Source organism: Salarias fasciatus, chromosome 5 (genome assembly GCF_902148845.1).
Source record: "Salarias fasciatus chromosome 5, fSalaFa1.1, whole genome shotgun sequence".
Classification (NCBI taxonomy): Eukaryota; Metazoa; Chordata; class Actinopteri; order Blenniiformes; family Blenniidae; genus Salarias; species Salarias fasciatus.
Genome location: NC_043749.1, coordinates 33840425 through 33859146, shown reverse-complemented (window position 1 = coordinate 33859146; position 18722 = coordinate 33840425). Strand labels below are relative to the sequence as shown.

General features: G+C 48.5%; 1 protein-coding gene across 7 annotated transcripts in view; it reads left to right on the top strand.

Annotated features, from left to right (window-relative positions):
* iqsec1b (IQ motif and Sec7 domain ArfGEF 1b) overlaps positions 1-17753 on the top strand; it is a 166847-nt gene extending 149094 nt beyond the window's left edge. For 6 of the 7 annotated variants that reach the window (XM_030091292.1, XM_030091291.1, XM_030091290.1 and 3 more), the window contains 12 exons: positions 1170-2428; positions 3828-3989; positions 5395-5517; positions 6835-7001; positions 7438-7577; positions 8236-8265; positions 8359-8484; positions 8566-8665; positions 9220-9381; positions 9456-9632; positions 10868-10917; positions 12800-17753. In XM_030091292.1, the coding sequence (XP_029947152.1) occupies positions 1170-2428; positions 3828-3989; positions 5395-5517; positions 6835-7001; positions 7438-7577; positions 8236-8265; positions 8359-8484; positions 8566-8665; positions 9220-9381; positions 9456-9632; positions 10868-10917; positions 12800-13348 (3045 nt within the window). In that variant the 3' untranslated portion in view covers positions 13349-17753. The remainder of the gene's footprint in view (positions 1-1169; positions 2429-3827; positions 3990-5394; positions 5518-6834; positions 7002-7437; positions 7578-8235; positions 8266-8358; positions 8485-8565; positions 8666-9219; positions 9382-9455; positions 9633-10867; positions 10918-12799) is intronic. The other variant, XM_030091295.1, reaches the window with a different exon arrangement.
* The last annotated feature ends 969 nt before the right edge of the window (positions 17754-18722 follow it).

Sequence of the window (18722 nt, the reverse complement as noted above, 5' to 3'; positions counted from 1 at the left end):
CCTCGGTGCAGGGGCAGTAACTCTACCCCGAGCCTCTCTGTAACTCATCAGCCTGTCACAAGGAGGAGGCCTGCCTCCCTGAAGGGGGAAAACAAACTTTGGCCTCTTGTAAAGCCTTTCTTATTGTTGTGGTCATGACCCACAGCTTCTTCACACGGCCCAGAGTGGATACGTAGAGAGAACCAAGTCGTAAACTGAGATTTACAGCAGGAAGTAGAGCGCTTGACTGTCGGCTGCTCCCAGCAATCCTGAACCTACCTGTCACTGTTCACCTATTTGAACCAGAGAAAGTACTTCTGTTACAGTAGTCCTTACCACAGTGACAGCCTCCGCCGTGTCCCTTTTGGTTGACGGGGCGCTTCGGCCCTCACATGGAGCCCGATTAGTGTCATTTTACGGCGTGAGGCCAGAGGTGGAAAACTGGGTCAATGTGCACAAGGGCAACACAACTGCAACACTCTGCTTATGGCTACTGTTCATCGCTCTGCTTTTTCAGTTTACAGTACAAGAGACTGCCGATTGGTTCACATTCATATAAACAGGAAACTTACCTTTAACAGAAATGTTTCACCTGAAACGCTGTCATGTGAGTGGTTCCTGAATCCAGGGGTGATTGAACTTACCACCGAATATCACACTTTTCCCCAGAATATGATCAAACACACAGTCTTAGTTGTGTCTTGCTTTTAGAAAATGAAGGAAGCGTTTCTCTAGAGTAGTCCTCTGACGTAGCTTCCATATACCTAACCTGATCAAATGCCTGAATAGGAAAGATTCTTAGGTGATTAAGGTGGTCACTGTCCACTGCAAAAGGTCAAGTTTTAGGATTTAAGATGAAGTTTCTAGAAAACCAGGAGAACCTCCATCTCTTTGGCCCTGTGGTAATAAGATATTCTGGTTCGATGATCGCCTGACTTTGGAAGTATGGAACCTGTGAGCCACATTAAATTTTATGACATACTAATGTGCATATAAATCTTCAGAAATGCAGGTATTTTAGGGTTAAAGGTTAGAAGATATTTGAATTACTGTCATGTCCATAAAGTTAAGGATTTTCCATCAGTAAAATATAATGCGTCTGACTAGAAAATCACTGAGTGAGGGCTGAAAGGACGTAAATCTGCCTTTTGCGGTGTGTACATCATCAACTTTCCCTTTTCTGCTCGCAGGTGGAGATGCTAGAGCGTAAATATGGCGGGCGTTTCATAACCCGGCATGCTGCCCGCACCATCCAGACAGCCTTCCGTCAGTACCAGATGAACAAAAACTTTGAGCGTCTTAGAAGTTCTATGTCTGAGAACCGTATGTCCAGACGGATCGTCCTATCCAATATGAGGATGCAGTTTTCCTTTGAAGGACCTGAAAAAGTCCACAGCTCCTACTTCGAGGGAAAGCAGGTTTCGCTAACGGATGATGGCACCAAGATCGGTGCGTTGATGCAGTCGGAGCACGGCGGGGAGATGGGGGTGCAGGCCAAGACACCCACCACACAGAGTGACTTTACGGACGCCATTACGGAGCTGGAGGATGCCTTCTCAAGGCAAGTGAAGTCTCTCGCTGAATCGATAGACGACGCTCTGAACTGCCGCAGTTTACACGGCGAGGACAGTCAGTCAGAGCCGGGAAGAGGCCACCCGGATGTGGACCGGGAGGTCAGCTGCCAGGTGAAGCCGTCCCACAGCGCAGACCACCGGAAGCTGGACGAGATGACGGCCTCTTACAGCGACGTGACGCTTTACATCGACGAGGAGGAGCTCTCCCCGCCGCTGCCTCTGTCTCAGTCCGTCGATCGGCCCTCCAGCACAGAGTCGGACCTGCGCCAGCGGTCCCTCAACTCTTCCCAGGACTACTGGTCCCTCGCTCACAAGGACGACAAGGGGGACACCGACACCAGCTGCCGCAGCACACCTTCCTTAGAATGCCAGGAGCAGCGGCTGCGGGTGGACCACCTCCCCCTGCTGACCATCGAACCTCCCAGCGACAGCTCGGTGGAGCTGAGCGACCGCTCCGATCGCAGCTCCCTGAAGAGGCAGAACGCCTACGAGCGGAGCCTCGCCAACCAGCAGAGCAGCCCCAAACACATGGGTCACGGCCTGCCGCCGCGCGGGCCCTCTCGAGAGGACGACGCCTCCCGCCACCGTCCGCGGCAGCTGGAGCCCCACCTGGCCATCAACGGTACGGCGAACCGGCAGAGCAAGTCCGAGTCGGATTTCTCAGACGGCGACAACGACAGCATCAACAGCACGTCGAACTCCAACGACACCATCAACTGCAGCTCCGAGTCCTCGTCCAGGGACAGCCTGAGAGAGCAGACGCTCAGCAAGCAGACGTACCACAAGGAGACCCGCAACAGCTGGGACTCGCCCGCATTCAGCAACGACATCATCCGCAAGAGGCACTATCGCATCGGCCTGAACCTCTTCAACAAGTACGTATGCCTCCACGCAAGGTCTGCTATCAGCTTAAACAAGGGTTTTTCTTTGTTGATGTAGTTTTTCGGCTAAACAGTTAACACGTTAGCACACCGTGTTTCTCCACTATTCACAAATCTATCCTGACATGTGACCTGTAGTGTACTTCAAATTTTCCAGCCAACCTTTCATGCAACTCCTTCCAAATCCCCCATGATGCACCGTTCTGCAGTTTCTCCAAGTCAGACAACCTTTTCTTTTCTTCTCTAGAGTGAGAAAGCCCTGCTGTACCTCTGATTGGATAGTTCTAGCTGCATTTACTGAAATGATTGGTTAATGTCTGTGTTTACTGTGCAGCACGAGAACGGATTGAGCCAATCAGAGGCAGAGCAGGGCGGGTTGTCAATTCAATTTGGTTTGGTCACCAAGTGTAGACACACACGTGAAAACAATACTTAGTGTGATCATTGAACACAGCCTTTAATCATTAACAGCGTTGGTTATAAAAAAAAGAATAAACAAAAGGAAGTGATTGTTGGATTAGAAAATTGCTGAGACCTTTGACCTGCTGATCCGACCTGCACCCTGTTCAGGATTAATTTAGCTCTGTTCTTACTTACGTGACTGCTTCAGCTCAGGTGTGCTGGATGAAGCAAGCATTGGTTGGATCAAGGTCTTATTCTCACTCCAAAAGACGGATTTAAGTTTTTGTTTTGGCCCATCTTTAGTAGACAGAATGAACAGTCAATGAAGACTGTGATGCTTCTCCCAACATGCTTCCATTTTAACATTTTTTTCATTCTTTTTCACAACAAAAGCAGCACTGCTTTTCCTTCCCCAACAAATAAACTGTTTTTCATCCATAAAACCAATCCTGAGGAGAGTCAACGCAGCTGAATGAATACTTCACAATTCATTTGTCGCCTCCTGCAGTCTGATTTTTGAGTCAGTTTCTTCTTCTGAAATGTCACTGACATTTTAATTGGTTTTGAAATACAGCATTACACAGTCCTAATGACAGCTCTCAGTGTAGCTCAGAGCACACTCTGCACTGTTTTTGTTGAAGAGCCCAACATCTTCAGCTTCTGCTATAAATATGCAGCGATGTTGATTGAAGCGCGCCAGTCTGGTCGCTGTGCTTGAGGTGCAAACGAGCGCAGGATTGATTCTGCCCCACTTCACCCTGAGTCCGGGCGTTTCTGTTTAATCAGGGCTGATTGTGGATTTGGTTTCTGTCCTGTTTAATCATTTGTGATCAACACCGCAGAGGGACGGAGCACTGAAGGAACGCCGTCCCTCGTCTGAGGCCCGGCGCGGGAGTGCAGTGGGATAATCTCAGACTTGGATTGCGTCCTCACTCACTTCCCTCTCTCTCTCTCTCCCTCTCCCTTTCTCTTCTTTTTCCTGTGTCACCAGGAAACCAGAAAAAGGCATCCAGTATCTGATCGAGCGAAACTTTGTCCCTGACACTCCAGTGGGCGTCGCCCACTTCCTGCTGCAGAGGAAAGGCTTGAGCAGGCAGATGATTGGCGAGTTCCTGGGGAACCGACAGAAGCAGTTCAACCGGGACGTCCTTGAGTGAGTTTGCGGCGAGTTGTGTCTGTGTTGCTCTCTGACACATTTGCGCGTGCAGATGGATCATTCCGGGCTTTTGATTTAACTCGCCACCTTTTGCCATTTGCAGAGAGTCTGAGTTTCTTCGTCTCCGAGGAGCATAAATACAAGTCGTCATTTAGCTGCAAATGGGGTTGGCAGTTTGCAATCTGCCCCCATTCAGACAGGCTGTGCAGTTTCTATGGACTACATAATGACTCCAGTTACATCCAGGAAATAAACAGAAATAGGAGCCACTCAGGAAATTGCTGCGATGCTCGGATAAACATACAGATACTATTTATACTCCCCGGTCTGCTTTAATACGGAGGGGGAGTCATAAAGCTCTCGTACTCCCCGGTAATGATCCTTAGCATCCTCAACGTAGCGCCTCTGCCTTCTGCTGCAGACTTTACAAACTTATTAGAAAATCCCTTTTGAAGCGCATTGAGATGCAGCAGAGGACGAGGCAGAGAAAGGTCCACTGCTGTCAGCCTGACGGGCAGATCTAAAGGGCTCGTTCAGCAAACACCTATAAATCCTGACAAGCGAGGCGGACTGGCGAGCTGAGTCACACTCCTGGTCTCAGCGGGGAGACAATCACTGCCGATATTCAGTACGCACAATTGTAAATGAATAAAAGATCAAATTAATTAGTGGATTGAGGAAACGCAGCATGAACTCCGAGAGGATCCAGCTTCCAACCAGGGCCAGAGCAAAGTAATACCCCAGTGCCACACTGTGGGGATTTCCACCATGCGGACGTCTGGACCAGTCTCTGGATTGTGTCTTTTGAAGGCTGCGCGCACTTTGAAAGCTAACCCGAAAGGGAGGCACTCAGTTTTCTGTCCCTGAAAGGTTTTAACGATGTCAGTCCTGACCGTTCCTTCTGGACAGGCTCATGGTCGCATGTCTCCAAAGGGAGTTCTTCACATTCTGAAAGATAAATCCCTCTCAGCTGACGCTGTTATCATGGACAGAGTGTCTCTTTGACTAGATGAATGCATTTCACTCATTTTTTTTAGAATATATTTCATCACTTCCTCTTGTTGTATATCATGTTCTGATGTAATATATTCAGTTATATAGTTCAATTTCCCTGCACTGTCATCAAGACCAATTATTTCATATTGGGTATGAAACCCTGGCGTCTTACGTTTGACTCATCATAGGTCATTATTAGTAAGGATGCACTTATACCACCTTTTGAAAGGACGAGTTAAAGTATAGGTATTAACTTTCAGCGACTTGCTGAGACCGAGTGACGATAGGAGAACTTGATGAATGCCGTGAAGTCTAATTTATCTCCAGATGCAAACGATGTGTGAAGCTTCTGCGTGGAGACGAGGCGTTGCGCTCTGAACGCTCATGGGCTCGTGTCTTCCTGCAGCTGCGTCGTGGATGAAATGGACTTCTCGGCCATGGAGCTGGATGAAGCGCTCAGGAAATTCCAGGCACACATCAGGGTTCAGGGAGAAGCCCAGAAGGTGGAGCGGCTGATCGAGGCCTACAGGTGAGCGCCCGCGTCCGACACGTTGCAGAACTCGTGCAGCTTGTCCCCAAAAAGAAAGCATAACTGCATGTTTTTTGGCGAGCGCGGTCATTTGTCAGCGCGGGCCGACTGATGCGATGTGACAGGTTGGTCATTAAAGGGTTCATTGCTATGTCTAGTGTTTACCGCCAACGCAGCGTGGATGATTAATGGACAGCACAGGCTGGCCTTGCTCCATTTCCAAAACACCATTATCCTCCCAAACAAAGGTGACACCAAAAAGTCGTCAGCTTAATTTAACACTGCAAGGCGGGGATCGGTGGAGCGGCAGAAAACTATTTCAAATCCAGGCTTTGTTCGGCCAGATCATTGCAGAAAATAATTCAAAGAAAATGAGTTGAGAAAGTTGAGGAAGGGCCTCCCTCAGGCTGCTGATGGATGTTGTTTGTGGCTCATTTACTTTACTTAAACCTCCATTGGAAAGGTACTCTCCTGCCCACAGAGAATTCGCTTCGATCAGCACCGAGCAAGGACATTTCGGCCTCAGTAAACACCGCAGTCACTGCTACACCGGGGAGATAACGATAACTGATCATCTGGCGCCGGCCCGCCGGCGGGCCCTGGGCAGATCCGATCTCGAGCCGCAGTTCTGTGGAGTCCGAACGGCCCGTCTGACGGCCGCAGGCTGCATCGACAGGGCTTAGTGGCGCTGGCTCGTCCTGACTCCAGGCCGTGAAGTGCTGTTTGACTGTATGCAACCAGAAAAACACTCAATATTCATATCTGTTCCACCGATGCCCCTGCGCTGAGGTGGAACGAATAAAGAGAGGGTTAACTCTGCCGGGGAGTGGTCTGGTCTTGTTCTTACCACCTCGGAACAATGAAGAAATGTTGATGTTCAACTTTTATTAAATGGGATAAAATTCAATCCATCTTCTACATCGAGAAGATTCCAGCAAGGTCAGCAGTCCGTCACAGGACAAACAGACTGAGCTACACCAGCTGGTGCTGCTGGTAGTTTTTAAAAATGACACATAAGGAGAACGACACACTCTGGAGGTGACGACATTCAGAATAATGGTTTCTGTTATTTCAGGTGCTTTTTATTCTGACCGTTCAGTTTCATTCCATTATTGTGAGAAGTGTGTTTCTCGTGTCATGGTGTGTCCAGGTGTTAGAACGGCCAAATTAGAAGTAAAAAATGTAGTCTTTTAAAGTTGGACAACTCAGAGTGAAAAGAACTAGACGTCTGTTTTGTCTTTGTTCAAGCTTTCAGCCACTTCCTGGATCGGTCTGCAGTGGCGTTTCAGCATCGGTCTGTTCTCACTGTCTTCACAGCCAGCGCTACTGCATCTGCAACCCCGGCGTGGTGCGGCAGTTCCGAAACCCCGACACCATCTTCATCCTGGCCTTCGCCATCATCCTCCTCAACACAGACATGTACAGTCCCAACGTCAAGCCGGAGAGGAAGATGAAGCTGGAGGACTTTGTTAAGAACCTTCGAGGTACTTTGTGCCACCTGGCTGCTCCGTGTCCGGCTTTACCTTCAGCGAGGCGCCGTTTCTTCCAGGATAAATATTCCACTTAAATTGAGTTTCGTGCACGCACCCTGCCTTGGCTAATGACCATGTCCGTTATGTATTTACATATATTTTTCCGTCACGGTCAAGAAAGCTGCCGACAACACATTTCAAAGGGTATTAGCAAAGAGCTTCATGGCAGGACTAGCTAATTTCTCTGCCTATTGGAGTGTCGGTAATTAAAGTACAGTATTGAGCTGAGAGAATGACTTGTCCTCTGAGAGCGGTGAAGGACGTTTCTGTCGCTGCTCTGATATGCGTGCAGCAACCGCAGTGTGTCGGTAAATTCAGGGGTTCATCAGCACTCATAGATTTGTGAATTAATCATTAATCCTTTCTTTCCCCTCTCCTCCGCTGACAGGGGTGGATGACGGGGAAGACATCCCCCGGGAGATGCTGGTGGGGATATACGAGCGGATTCGCAAGCGGGAGCTGAAGACGAACGAAGACCACGTGTCCCAGGTTCAGAAAGTGGAAAAGCTGATTGTTGGAAAGAAGCCGGTGAGTTCGCCCTTGGGCTCGCCGCTTGCTGTGTGCCGCCGCTTTTATCTTCCTCTCCATTCAAGAGCATTCACATCCAAATGATCTGGTCCGCCTCGGAGCTCAGAGAGCCGACTCATTCGCCGCCGCCGCCGCCGCTGTGGCAGGAATGGAAAGAGCATCCTTCACTTGAAACTGCTCCCTCTGCTGCGTGACACATCACTTCTTCAGTTTCACAGGCCTTCATGGTGAAATACTGCAATGTGTCTTCTACTCCAAGTGTCGGCCACGAAATAAATAAATAAATAAATAAACAGACTGAAGAGGGACGGGCTGCGGCTTGACAAGCTCCGAGATAATAAATGAGACAAACAGTCTCGCACTCAATTATCTTCAAGGTGTTTATTTGGAAGTCAACCCTCCCCTTCTGTCGTTTGACGGCCCTTTCATTACACCCCCTCCTCTGCACACACACAAACCTGCCAAACAGCGTCAAGATCACTCAGGTTGACACAAACTGAAAATGAGGGAGAAATACTGCAGAGGACTGGATGTTTGCTCACTGGTCCATCTGGCCCGGACTACATACTGAACGTCTTGTTGTCTCTGGTTTGAAGTGTCGTTAACGTTTCTGTCTTCTCTGATCTCCTTAAAATGTTCTTTGTGCGTTTCTCGTCAGATCGGCTCTCTGCACCATGGCCTGGGCTGTGTAAGTATGACTGGATGTGGAGATTTCAGTGTGTCCCCCCTGCTGTGAATCACTGGAACCCTGACTGGAACACATGGCGCCCTGTCTGTTCAGGTATTATCTCTGCCCCACCGGAGACTGGTCTGCTACTGCAGGCTCTTTGAAGTACCAGACCCCAACAAACCGCAGAAGCTGGGTCTGCACCAGCGGGAGATCTTCCTCTTCAACGACCTGCTTGTGGTACGATATACTAGTGTTCCAACACACACAGAACAAAGGAGGCAATTCGAGGACTCTCAGCTGTAATGTCTTTCTTCATAGGTAACGAAGATTTTCCAGAAGAAGAAGAACTCGGTGACGTACAGCTTTCGGCAGTCCTTCTCACTGTACGGCATGCAAGTGTTGCTGTTTGAAAACCAGTGTAAGTGTTTCTGGAACCTTCACTACCGTCCAAGGCCTCATTTCCACGACAACATTTCAAGTTAAAACACACCGTTTTTGCATTTTTTGTTTCAGAAAACTTTTGTGTTTACACAGCAGTGCTTGGAAAACACCTATGCTGTTATACAGAACGTGAAGTCCAGTTGTTTGGACTTCCGAGTTGAAAACAGAACATATAGAATTACTAATATCCCATAATACAAAGATACTCAGTAGTGCTAGTGGTGCTAAAACAGCTTATTATTGACTGTAGATGACTTTGGCAGGCTGGGAAAAGCAGGATACAGATCTTTTAAGTTGGACCTCAGTCCTTCAGCTTAATCCGGAAACGTCTTAGAGTGGAGACCGACCTGTACCTTGTTGCCTTCCAGAGAGCGGCAGTGACAACTGAATTATCTAAAGTTTGTTTCTTGCAAATTTAAAAATGCAAAAATGAATGAATTGCCAAGTGAGACAAAGCAGATCGATGTACTGAAACAGCCAGTAAAGGCCATCGTGATTCAGACTAAAGTGTTTTTTGTAATCATTTCCCAGATTACCCCAATGGAGTGCGCCTTACATCGGCTATTCCTGGAGCCGACATCAAAGTCCTCATCAACTTCAACGCACCCAATCCTCAGGACCGCAAGAAGTTCACCGACGACCTGCGAGAATCCATCGCAGAAGTCCAGGAGATGGAAAAGTACCGGATAGAGTGTGAGTGTTTTTGGATAAAAAGATGGCGTCTGGATGATTACTGTGGTTAATGTGCCCCGGTGTGTGTCGCACAGCCGAGCTGGAGAAGCAGAAGGGCGTGGTGAGGCCCAGCATGTCCCAGAGCTCCGGGTTAAAGAAGGACACGGGGAACGGGAACCTGAGCCGGGCCAGCCTGGATGACAGCTACGCCATTGGTGAGGGCCTGAAGAGGAGTGCGCTCAGTAGCTCCCTACGTGACCTCTCAGACGCAGGTAAAGCTCCCGAAGCTGGCTACGCCTCCATCCCTCTCCTGGACAGACTAGTTTACTCCCAGACTCCTGAGCTGGACGCTGGCATGACGCTCTTCACTTCATTTCACACTGTAACTGATGTGGAAACTGCAAGAGGCCAAGTTCCTGTTCCTTCCCCAGGTCTGATTTGGGCTTTAGCCGCGGAGACTGACCTGCCAGGGCAGAGTCTGAAGCAGCCAAGCGAGGCTCTGGAGATGAGTGTGTTCAGTTATGGGCCCAGGTGTAATTTACTCCAAGCTATGGACTAATAATCCTGCGTCACCGTGCCGCGCAGAGGGGGGGTGGAGGGGGTGGAGGCAGCGCCATGTAGGTCACTGTGATCAATCTGAGCGTCTTAGCAGTAAGAGGAATTAATGCCACCATTCAGGCAGGGTGCAGAGAGTCGCCTCCTCTCTGCCCGAGCATGAACAGGAAGTTTAACTAGGATTTGAACTCTTCGGTCTTTCAGCCAGTAGATCTGGATTTGAAAATCTTCTGTATGATTCATTTTGCATCGTCTCGATCACTGAAATCATAGTGACCAAAACCAACCCAACAGAGGCTCCAATCCACCAAACCACTAAGGAATCGGTAAAAATTCAGAACAGCTTTGAGATATCGGTGATGATTCCCTGAAAGCTAGCTGCATCTTTGCTGTCAAATTAGCTTTAGCCTCTCAGTATTTGGGCCCCTGAACTAAAATGAGTTTGACACCGTTGTTCTAGATTGGTTTAAAAAAAGAAAGAAAGAAATCAAGATTGTTCTACAACTCAATGAGAATTTATGGCTTCAAGGATGCAAAAGTTATCAAAACAGTCAATTTTCAGGAGGACTTCGACCTTATCGTGCCACTGTGCGGCCATCTTGGCGCCTGGTGGAGCGCTGCAGGAACGATTCCCACACTCAGAAAGTCGCGTTGCAGTCTCGCACTTTTGCTTCCAAAGTCCTTGAGTGAAGCTGGAAAGCTTCAGGAACAAGAAAGAGCTGTGGGTCAGGAGGATGCCTTGTCCCAACATGCTGGTTTCCTGTTCCGGACAGTGTCCTGCCAGAGGCGCTCTGGTCTCCTCATAGACGCCATTAGCCTCCCCGAGCCTCCGCCCACCGCTGACTAGCTGCTGTATGTGCCGCCGTAGTGACGTAGCGTCCGCCCAGACTAGCTCGCCGGGATCTGTGCTCCTCCAACATGTCTAATCTGTCATGTTACGTGTCCCGGGCAGGCAAGCGTGGGAGACGCAGCAGTGCAGGATCACTAGACAGCAATATGGAAGTAAGTAGGACGACACTGAAGCCCGGCCGTCCGTTGACTTCATGTTGTTCACTCTGAACACGCCTTCCTTCGGAGTGTTTTCTGTTTTTTGGTGGTGTTTTTTTGCTGTTGTGAGCACCTCGGTCGCTGTGCATGCATTTGGGCTGAAAGAGAATGACGCTGCTCGCTGAACCCGGCACGTTCGCCCTTCACACACACAGCATGACCCGACTAACAGCGAGCGGCCCGGACCCCCGTCCGGACCGCTGCCCGTGGCGCCGTAGAGCCATCCTCTCATGCGTAGTGGCCTCGGACTTCTCTCTTCTGGCCGTTTCCTGAGTCTCTCGCCCTTTGTTTTGTCCACCGGGTGAATCCGACAGCGCTCCGTCGGGTTCTGCTGCTGCATGCTCACAGCCTGACGAGACCGACTCACCCCGCCTCCTCTCACTGGCCGTCTCACAACCCGAGAACAGAACCCCACGCTTCCCCGTTCCAACCTCACAAACGCTCCACGGAAAGTAGAAAACAGCCTGGTGTAGGGTTCAGAGGGGCCACATGGGGCCCTGGAGCTCTGATAAATCCTCAATCAGATGAAAATCACTCTTATTATTGTCTTTATTACGACTCACATGGTGACAGTTTTCACCTTATTGGCCATGGTTGCTTTATTACTTGGGTCGAGGAATTGTGAACGTACAAAATGGATGTTTCACAGTGAGGGAAAAAAAAGGTTCATAAAAAAATATAGTTTTATTCACTGAACTCGAAATTTAGAAACTGTATAATAATTTACCAACAAAAGCCAGGAAAGACTGTGAGAAACCGATGAGGAGCAATTCTGAGTTGTAAAAATCAGGTTTCTTTAAAAAAAAAAAACTTTTTATGAAGATATCATTCTTATTGAGCAAAATTCAAATCAGCTTATGTGCCGACGCTCTGGGGAAATTAGCTTCCCTCCCCTGTCCTTGATTAAACTTTAATAATAGTCAACAAATATTTTCTAAACAGGTAAGACATTTTTTGAACGTCAGATCTTTTTGTTTTTTTTTTTTTGTAACAATGTTTAGAAAGCCTTTAAAACTTTGCTCCAGATATTTGTGGGATGATCAGCTGATCAGAATATTCTCTCCCTGTTCCCGAAAGCTTCTCTTGGTTAATGACATTTGTTTATTCTCACTTGGTGTTTCGATGATGGAAGTCTGAAAAAAGAAGGCAAATTGAAGATTTAACAGCCGTGTGTGGAAGAACCATACACACAAATACTCTTTGCATCACAGTAAACACCTAACTGACACTCATTTTCTCTTTGTTGGGTAAAATCCTGTTTTCCAGGTCTTCTGTAGCCTCACAGTAGAACTCCGATAACCCAGTGACCACACTGTTTATTCAGCTGGCGTAGCTGCATATGAACTGCAGTGAAAAGCATTTTGTGTGATTTTTGTGAGGAATATCCAGTTTAAAGACAGAACCTCCAGGTTTCTGTGAGCCGTGGCCACATGAGCGTTTTGTGGGATGGTAGCTTTACTCAAATCTGACATTCCACAGTTAGTGAGATGAGCTGAAACTCATGCTGAATTTCCTTGATCATCTGTGAGTGGTGGATTTTGCATGTGACGCATGGCTCTGAAACGTGTTTTTTTTTTCTTTTCATTTATTTGAATTGTTCTGTATCTATCTTGTTAAGTGTGTTGTAAAGAAGAAGAAGTGAAATTTGCCCACATATTAAGTTACTGAACCTTATGCCCGTGGTTTAGCCTCAGTCCACCAGAGGAGTCGGCGCCTCTGAGACTCTGAAGCTCTCTTCTCATGACGGTCCAGCACTGGCTGCCTTTAGGGGGCGCTGCTGTGCGGCGCTCTGTCATTTGGCTTGAAGGCTGTGACCTGACTGTGCTCTCTCCTGCAGGGGTCCATCATTAGCAGCCCCCACATGCGCCGGAGAGCCCCGTCCAGCCGGGACTGCCCGTCCCGCCACAGCGGCCAGTCCCTGCCCAGCTCCTCCTCGCTGCTCGGCTCGCTGTTCGGCACCAGGCGGGTCAAGTCGCCCAGCCCCACCCCCCAGCCCGCGCACCCCACCCTGATCTCTCACACCCCGCACCCGGCCAACCTGCACCACACGGCCCGCGCCGAGGCGGAGGGGGCGGGGCCCATGCACCCGCACCACGCCCAGTTCTGCCACATGACCCAGAATCCCCCGCCGTACCACCACCACCACCACTACCACCCCCCCGCCCATCTGCAGCACCCTCCCCACCAGTTCCTCCCGCCCTCGCCCCACGGCCAGCAGCAGCAGCAGCCGCCGTACCCGCCCCACGCTCACGGCCACGGCAGCCACCCGCCGCACCCCTCCCACTCCGCACACGGCCCCGCCCACCACCACGGCCAGCCGCCGCCCCCTTCCCAGGGCGCCGGCAGCACCAAGCCCAAGCACAGCGGCATCAGCACGGTGGTGTGAGGGCGGCGCTCTGACTGGACTCCCCCTGGAGGCCGCCGGCCGCACTGTGCATCGCTGGTCTCAGGACGTGAAGCCAGACCGCATCCTGTGCCTCCTTCTGCTGTTTTCGTTCCGGTTCTCGTCACTGGGGCAGGTCGTCCCATCCTTTGTTTTTGTTTTTTTTTTCTTTCTTTCTTTCCCCCCGACCAGCCCTCTCATTTAACTTCAGGTCGCCGTCACGTCCGCGAGGCGGGCGGCGGTGAAAGAGCATGCACAAAGACCACAACTACTGTTTGTCAGTACATTAAAGGAACACCGTCGAATATCTCGCTTACTAGTATTTTACAGAAGAAGTACATAGTTGTCTCAACTTTAACGTGGATAAAGTGGTTTTATCTAGTGTGAGGGTGGTGTGACTGGACAGACAAGCAGTCACGTGTGAACATAGGCTCACCCCAACCAATAACTCTTCAATCAACCCACCTGCAGGCTGCCAAGAAAACCAGGAAACAAATAGTCTTTTCAGAAATTGACTGAGTTACAAGCTGGTTTCGTCACAGTTTGCAGTTTAGCCAAGATCTCCAGAATAAACCATTTAATGCAAGAAGAATTTCGAGTCAGTCCTTAATGAACTGGTCGTTTAATCCCACGATCTGCAGCTCTGATGACGTTCCACATTTGGAGAACGATTGCCGCTAATGAAGCTGAAGCGGTTGACAGATGGAATGAGTTAACCAGCGAATGTTAGAGCAGACGATCGAAACATTTCATCAACATTTCATCACAGTGTCTGCAGGTTGCTTCTTGGTTTTAAAGCAATGCAGAATAAATTGTTGGCCTCGTCCTGCCGTTCACATATGAAGTAAAGATTGAAACGTTTCATTCAAGTCTCCAAAAACCCTAAATCTGAATTCAGAGCTCGTTCAGTGTATGTGTCCAAAATCTGAAAAAGAGTGTATAAACAGACTCCTGTCATCTGCAGCATTTCTGGAGTACATTAACCACCACTGATCTGATGTCAGGTTAGTTCTTCTGAAGCAACAGAACTCAAGACGTGACCACTGGTTGGAAATAGTCTCCGAGAACCCCGAAGTTTCAGAATGTGAGGGGAATGTTTGACGCATCATTAACAAGAACTCTAAAATTGGATCACATCGTTTGCAGACGACTCAGACTGTTAAGCAATTACCAAAAACATTGCTCAGACTCGACTTGCATCAAACAATCGATGGTAAGGGGATGTTTGTCCAAATTCGTCAAACGTCGACTTGGTTGGGGCGTTCTTGTTTTCACACCCGGCTGTACAGACGGTCAGCCTTGGCGGTAGCTGTACGAGTATTTAATGTAGCGGTAGCTCACAGTGCACTGTGATATCTCTGGTAGCAGTGATAAATGTGCCAATTATTGAAGCATTTAACTGATTTAGTCACAAAAATTGCTTTATTATGTATATTGTGCATAGTATTTTGTAAAGTAATAATATCAACTGTTAATATTCTAATTATTATTACCGAACAAGCGGCATCAATTAAACTCTCAGTATTATATTCGCACATAGGTGGCGTAGTTTCACTGTTAAGGAACGGACGGAAGCGTTCATTAGCTAGGCCGCTGTGAGCTGGAACACTACTGTAACTGGTTGCCTTCGAGTGAGAACTCAGCTGGGGCGCCCGCCGGCCTCCACCCGTCCTCGGCTTGGAGCCGTCTCTTTCCCCGCTCCGGAAAAACCAAGGAAGCCACGGCGAGCGAGCGAGCGAGCGGATCGCTGTGAATGTCCGCCCTTCAGAAGCGGCTGCTAGCCTCGGCCTCATTTTATTTTTTTAAAGCTATTTTTTTAGAGTCTGAGAAACAAAATGAATGTCGTAGTGCGAACTGTCGCTCCAACGTTCTCCAGGTCCAAGGAATCGGGAAGGAGGTTTCTCTGCGTTTGGACAAAACGTGACTGTATCTCCGCACCCCCACCCCCCCCGGCGTGGAAGCTCTCAGCTGGCTGAGTGTCCCCCCCCCCCCCCCACCATGTGGACTGTTTCCCCTCCAGTTCCTCCTCTGATGACACATGTATGAAGAATCAGTGATTATCAGGCGGCGGCGGCGGCACCCCTCACGCTCGGCTCACCACCAACAGCCGTTTTTATATCAATCATCTTTCTGACATATGGTTATGGGGCGGCTGGCTGTGGCCCCCAGCCGCCCCCCTGCACAGTATCCGAGGCGGCGGCGAGCAGCGGCAGGCTGTGTGTGTGTGTGTGAGTGAGGAGAATATTTTCACACCTGCTCTGTTTAGTCGATATCAGTGACGGAGGCTAGTCTGAATCTGCTTCAAGACTATGAGATGCTTTTTCTTTTCTTTTTTTTTTTTAACTTGTGCAATATGTATTTACTTTGTTGTCTGTTGATGGTTGGTTTGTTAGTTTGGTTGAGTTGTGTTAGCGCCCCTCCCGTCCCCCAGTGTCCTCTGTCATTTCATCCTTGTCGTTTGGGTGTCGTTCACATGGAAGGACCTGAAGCCTCACCTCCGCTGTTTTCTGACTCCTCTGTGTTTTGAGCTGTTCCCAGTGTTACAGTGGGCAGAGACTGACTGGCACAATAGAGTGAAATCCCTCAAATACCAGCTAATGACAGTTAGAACCACATCTGGATCTTTCCCAGGACTTTCATGGTTCCGAGTGTAGGACCGCAGTTAGAACCGGACCCTGATCCAGCTGTGAGGGACGTAGTCCACCATCTGAACTAGAAACACACACGACTGCTGCAGATTGGTTCTGTTTTGTCAAGGTTCAACCTTTTGATCGTTTTCGGTTCAGGGGTCGTTATCAAGAACTAATCAGTTGACCACTATTAACAAATGATCGAGGTGAAGTTTGGGTTGTCACACTGGATAAAATGTCTTGGGTTGTAGTTTATTCTCTTCCTCCAACTGAGAGATATTGCATCTTTAATTCTGATCCAAATAAAACACGCTGGGGAGCTCAAAGTCATTAGAAGAGTATCAAACTCCTGAAGCTCCAGGTTCCCCAGGGTTGAACTGCTCACGGAGCCACTTTGATTGGGCTAGTTAAACTAAAAACATTATAGAACATTGCATACTTTCTTGTGTGATTCTGCTGCAGAAGGAAAAGAGGAAAATGAGGGATCTGGTACGATAAAACTCAGAGGAGTGTTGATGCAGGTCTGTTGTTCATGGTTTTACAGCAAAGCAGATGCTACCAGCGTTCACAGGCCGGAGCCACAGTGAGAGCATTGCAGGAGAACATTTAGTCTGGCTCTCATTTAGCTGGTTTCTCCCAGGAAGCTGCACCAAGAGCAGACGATGTGGCATCCCAAACACTCCTCTCAACAGCCTGTAACTGCTTTACAGAGTCCCAGTGAAGTGTTTATTACCCATTAAATGCAGCAGGATTCCAGTCTCATTGTATGAATCTCTGCTGTGATCTAAACCTCCAGCCTTCCATGGAGAAACCCCAACCTGTCCGTTTCACACGGCTCCATTTCATTACATTCACATGGTGGACGGAGTGGCTGAAGCGCATCGTCATCAACTCGGAGATCAGCTACGGAGTGACTATAGGGACCAAACTGAATCCTCTCCCCACAGCGTCTGCCGTCGAGCAGCAGTCCCGGATCTGGTCGTTTAGCCAAAGAAAAGCTTTGCTCCTCTACATGTCGATGACATCCGATCAGTGTCTCTGGTGTTAACCCTTCGGTTCCTGCTGGTCTGTGATCAAACCTGTCCAGAGTCCATGTGAGGTGCTTTGTTGCATGCCATCGATGCCTATTGTTTCTTCTTTCTCCTTCTATTTTTTTTTACCGTCGTCCCATCAGGTAGCGTGCTGGACCCGACCCTGCCCTTCGGGCGTAGCGTTGATTTCCGACCGATGCTTGTTTACATTTAGATGGTTTCTGGCCTGCTGGTGAGTCCGTTCAGTCTGATGTGTGTCAGTCCTCTCTGGCACGCCTCTCACCGTGGCAGGGCGACGCTGCTGAGTGTAAATACAAACCCTGATGAAGTACGAGGGGCTGAATTGGAGGAAGCGTTTTAAGGGTGGGCGGGGCAGTAAAGGACGAGAAACTCATGTAAATAGCCTGTAAATTATTATTAATTATTATTACTACTCAATGTCTGCAGTTACATTGAAGGTGCATTCCTGCTCCCCTCTGATCTTTACATAATCATCAAACTGCTTCTCTCTGCCTCCAACAGAACTGAATTATCATAGGATCTAGAGATGAAGAGCCATTCCGGCTCACTTCCTGAGATGCTCCAGTTTTCTCACACTCACAGCCCATTTTTGAAGTCAAAGGGAAGGAAGGAGTGCTCTTATTTTATTATGCATTCTGTTTCTAAGTAGATAAAACCCTATTGATGTAAAACTAGTACTGTGACAATGTTGAGAACGCAAAATAAAACGATATACTGTAAAACCTGGGTTGCCTCTGAGTGTCTTTGTCTGGATGGTTCCAGAAACCTGCTGTGGGTTCTGGACTCCGCTCTCGAGATGTTAGAAAGTCAACAGCAGGCCGCTCTGGATTCTGGGTCGTCACGTATCTCGCAACACCTGCAGTAAAATTAACGTCAAGGACTTTATTTCACCCTCATAAACAGTCAAGCGTCGGTCGCACCCATGACCTGTTCAGTTCTAGAACTGACAGCAAAATGAAAGAGGATACTGAGAGAGCCTGACTGACCTTTAAAGAGGTACAATTTGGATTTCGTTTTCTTCTTTTATCGTTTTAGAGTAGAGTTTCCTCTGAACTGTTGTCCTGCAGAATTTGAACAAAGTAAATTGTTCCCCAAACAAGGGAAACCAAACACATTTCAGTTCAGGAGTCACGTCCAGTCCAGTTTCAGTAAAATAAAAATAATGCCATGATAGCTTTTAAATTTAGACTTCAAAGGTTTTCCTCGTTGTAGCAATTGAGCATGGTTGATGGAAATGTCTATATTTTCACAAAGCTTTACAATTACTACCGAAAATGGCTGCAGTCTCAACATAAAGCCAGCTTTATTAAAACCTCCTGGTGCAAAATCCAGTGAAATGTCCCAGTAATGTCTCCTCTAGCTGCTGCATTCTGGGTGTTTTTCCCCTGGCAGCTGAGGCTTGTAAAGAGTTTGGTTGTAAAGATGTGGCTAGCTTTCATGGCAGCACCACTTTGAAACACATTTGTTCAGAATAGCGAACATAATTCTGACTGAGAGTGACGCAGGCTTGAGGGACAGCAAACTGGTGTACCTCAGACTTAGGTAGTGGTTTGAAAAGTTGACGAAAGAGCAAACTTTACCACATACTTTAAAGAGCAGATAGAGAGAAAACCACGTGGTAGTAAAAACAGCTCATGCTGTGTATTGGTACAGCAGTGAGCAGCTCCCAGTGCAGAGCAATATAACCTCCCATCT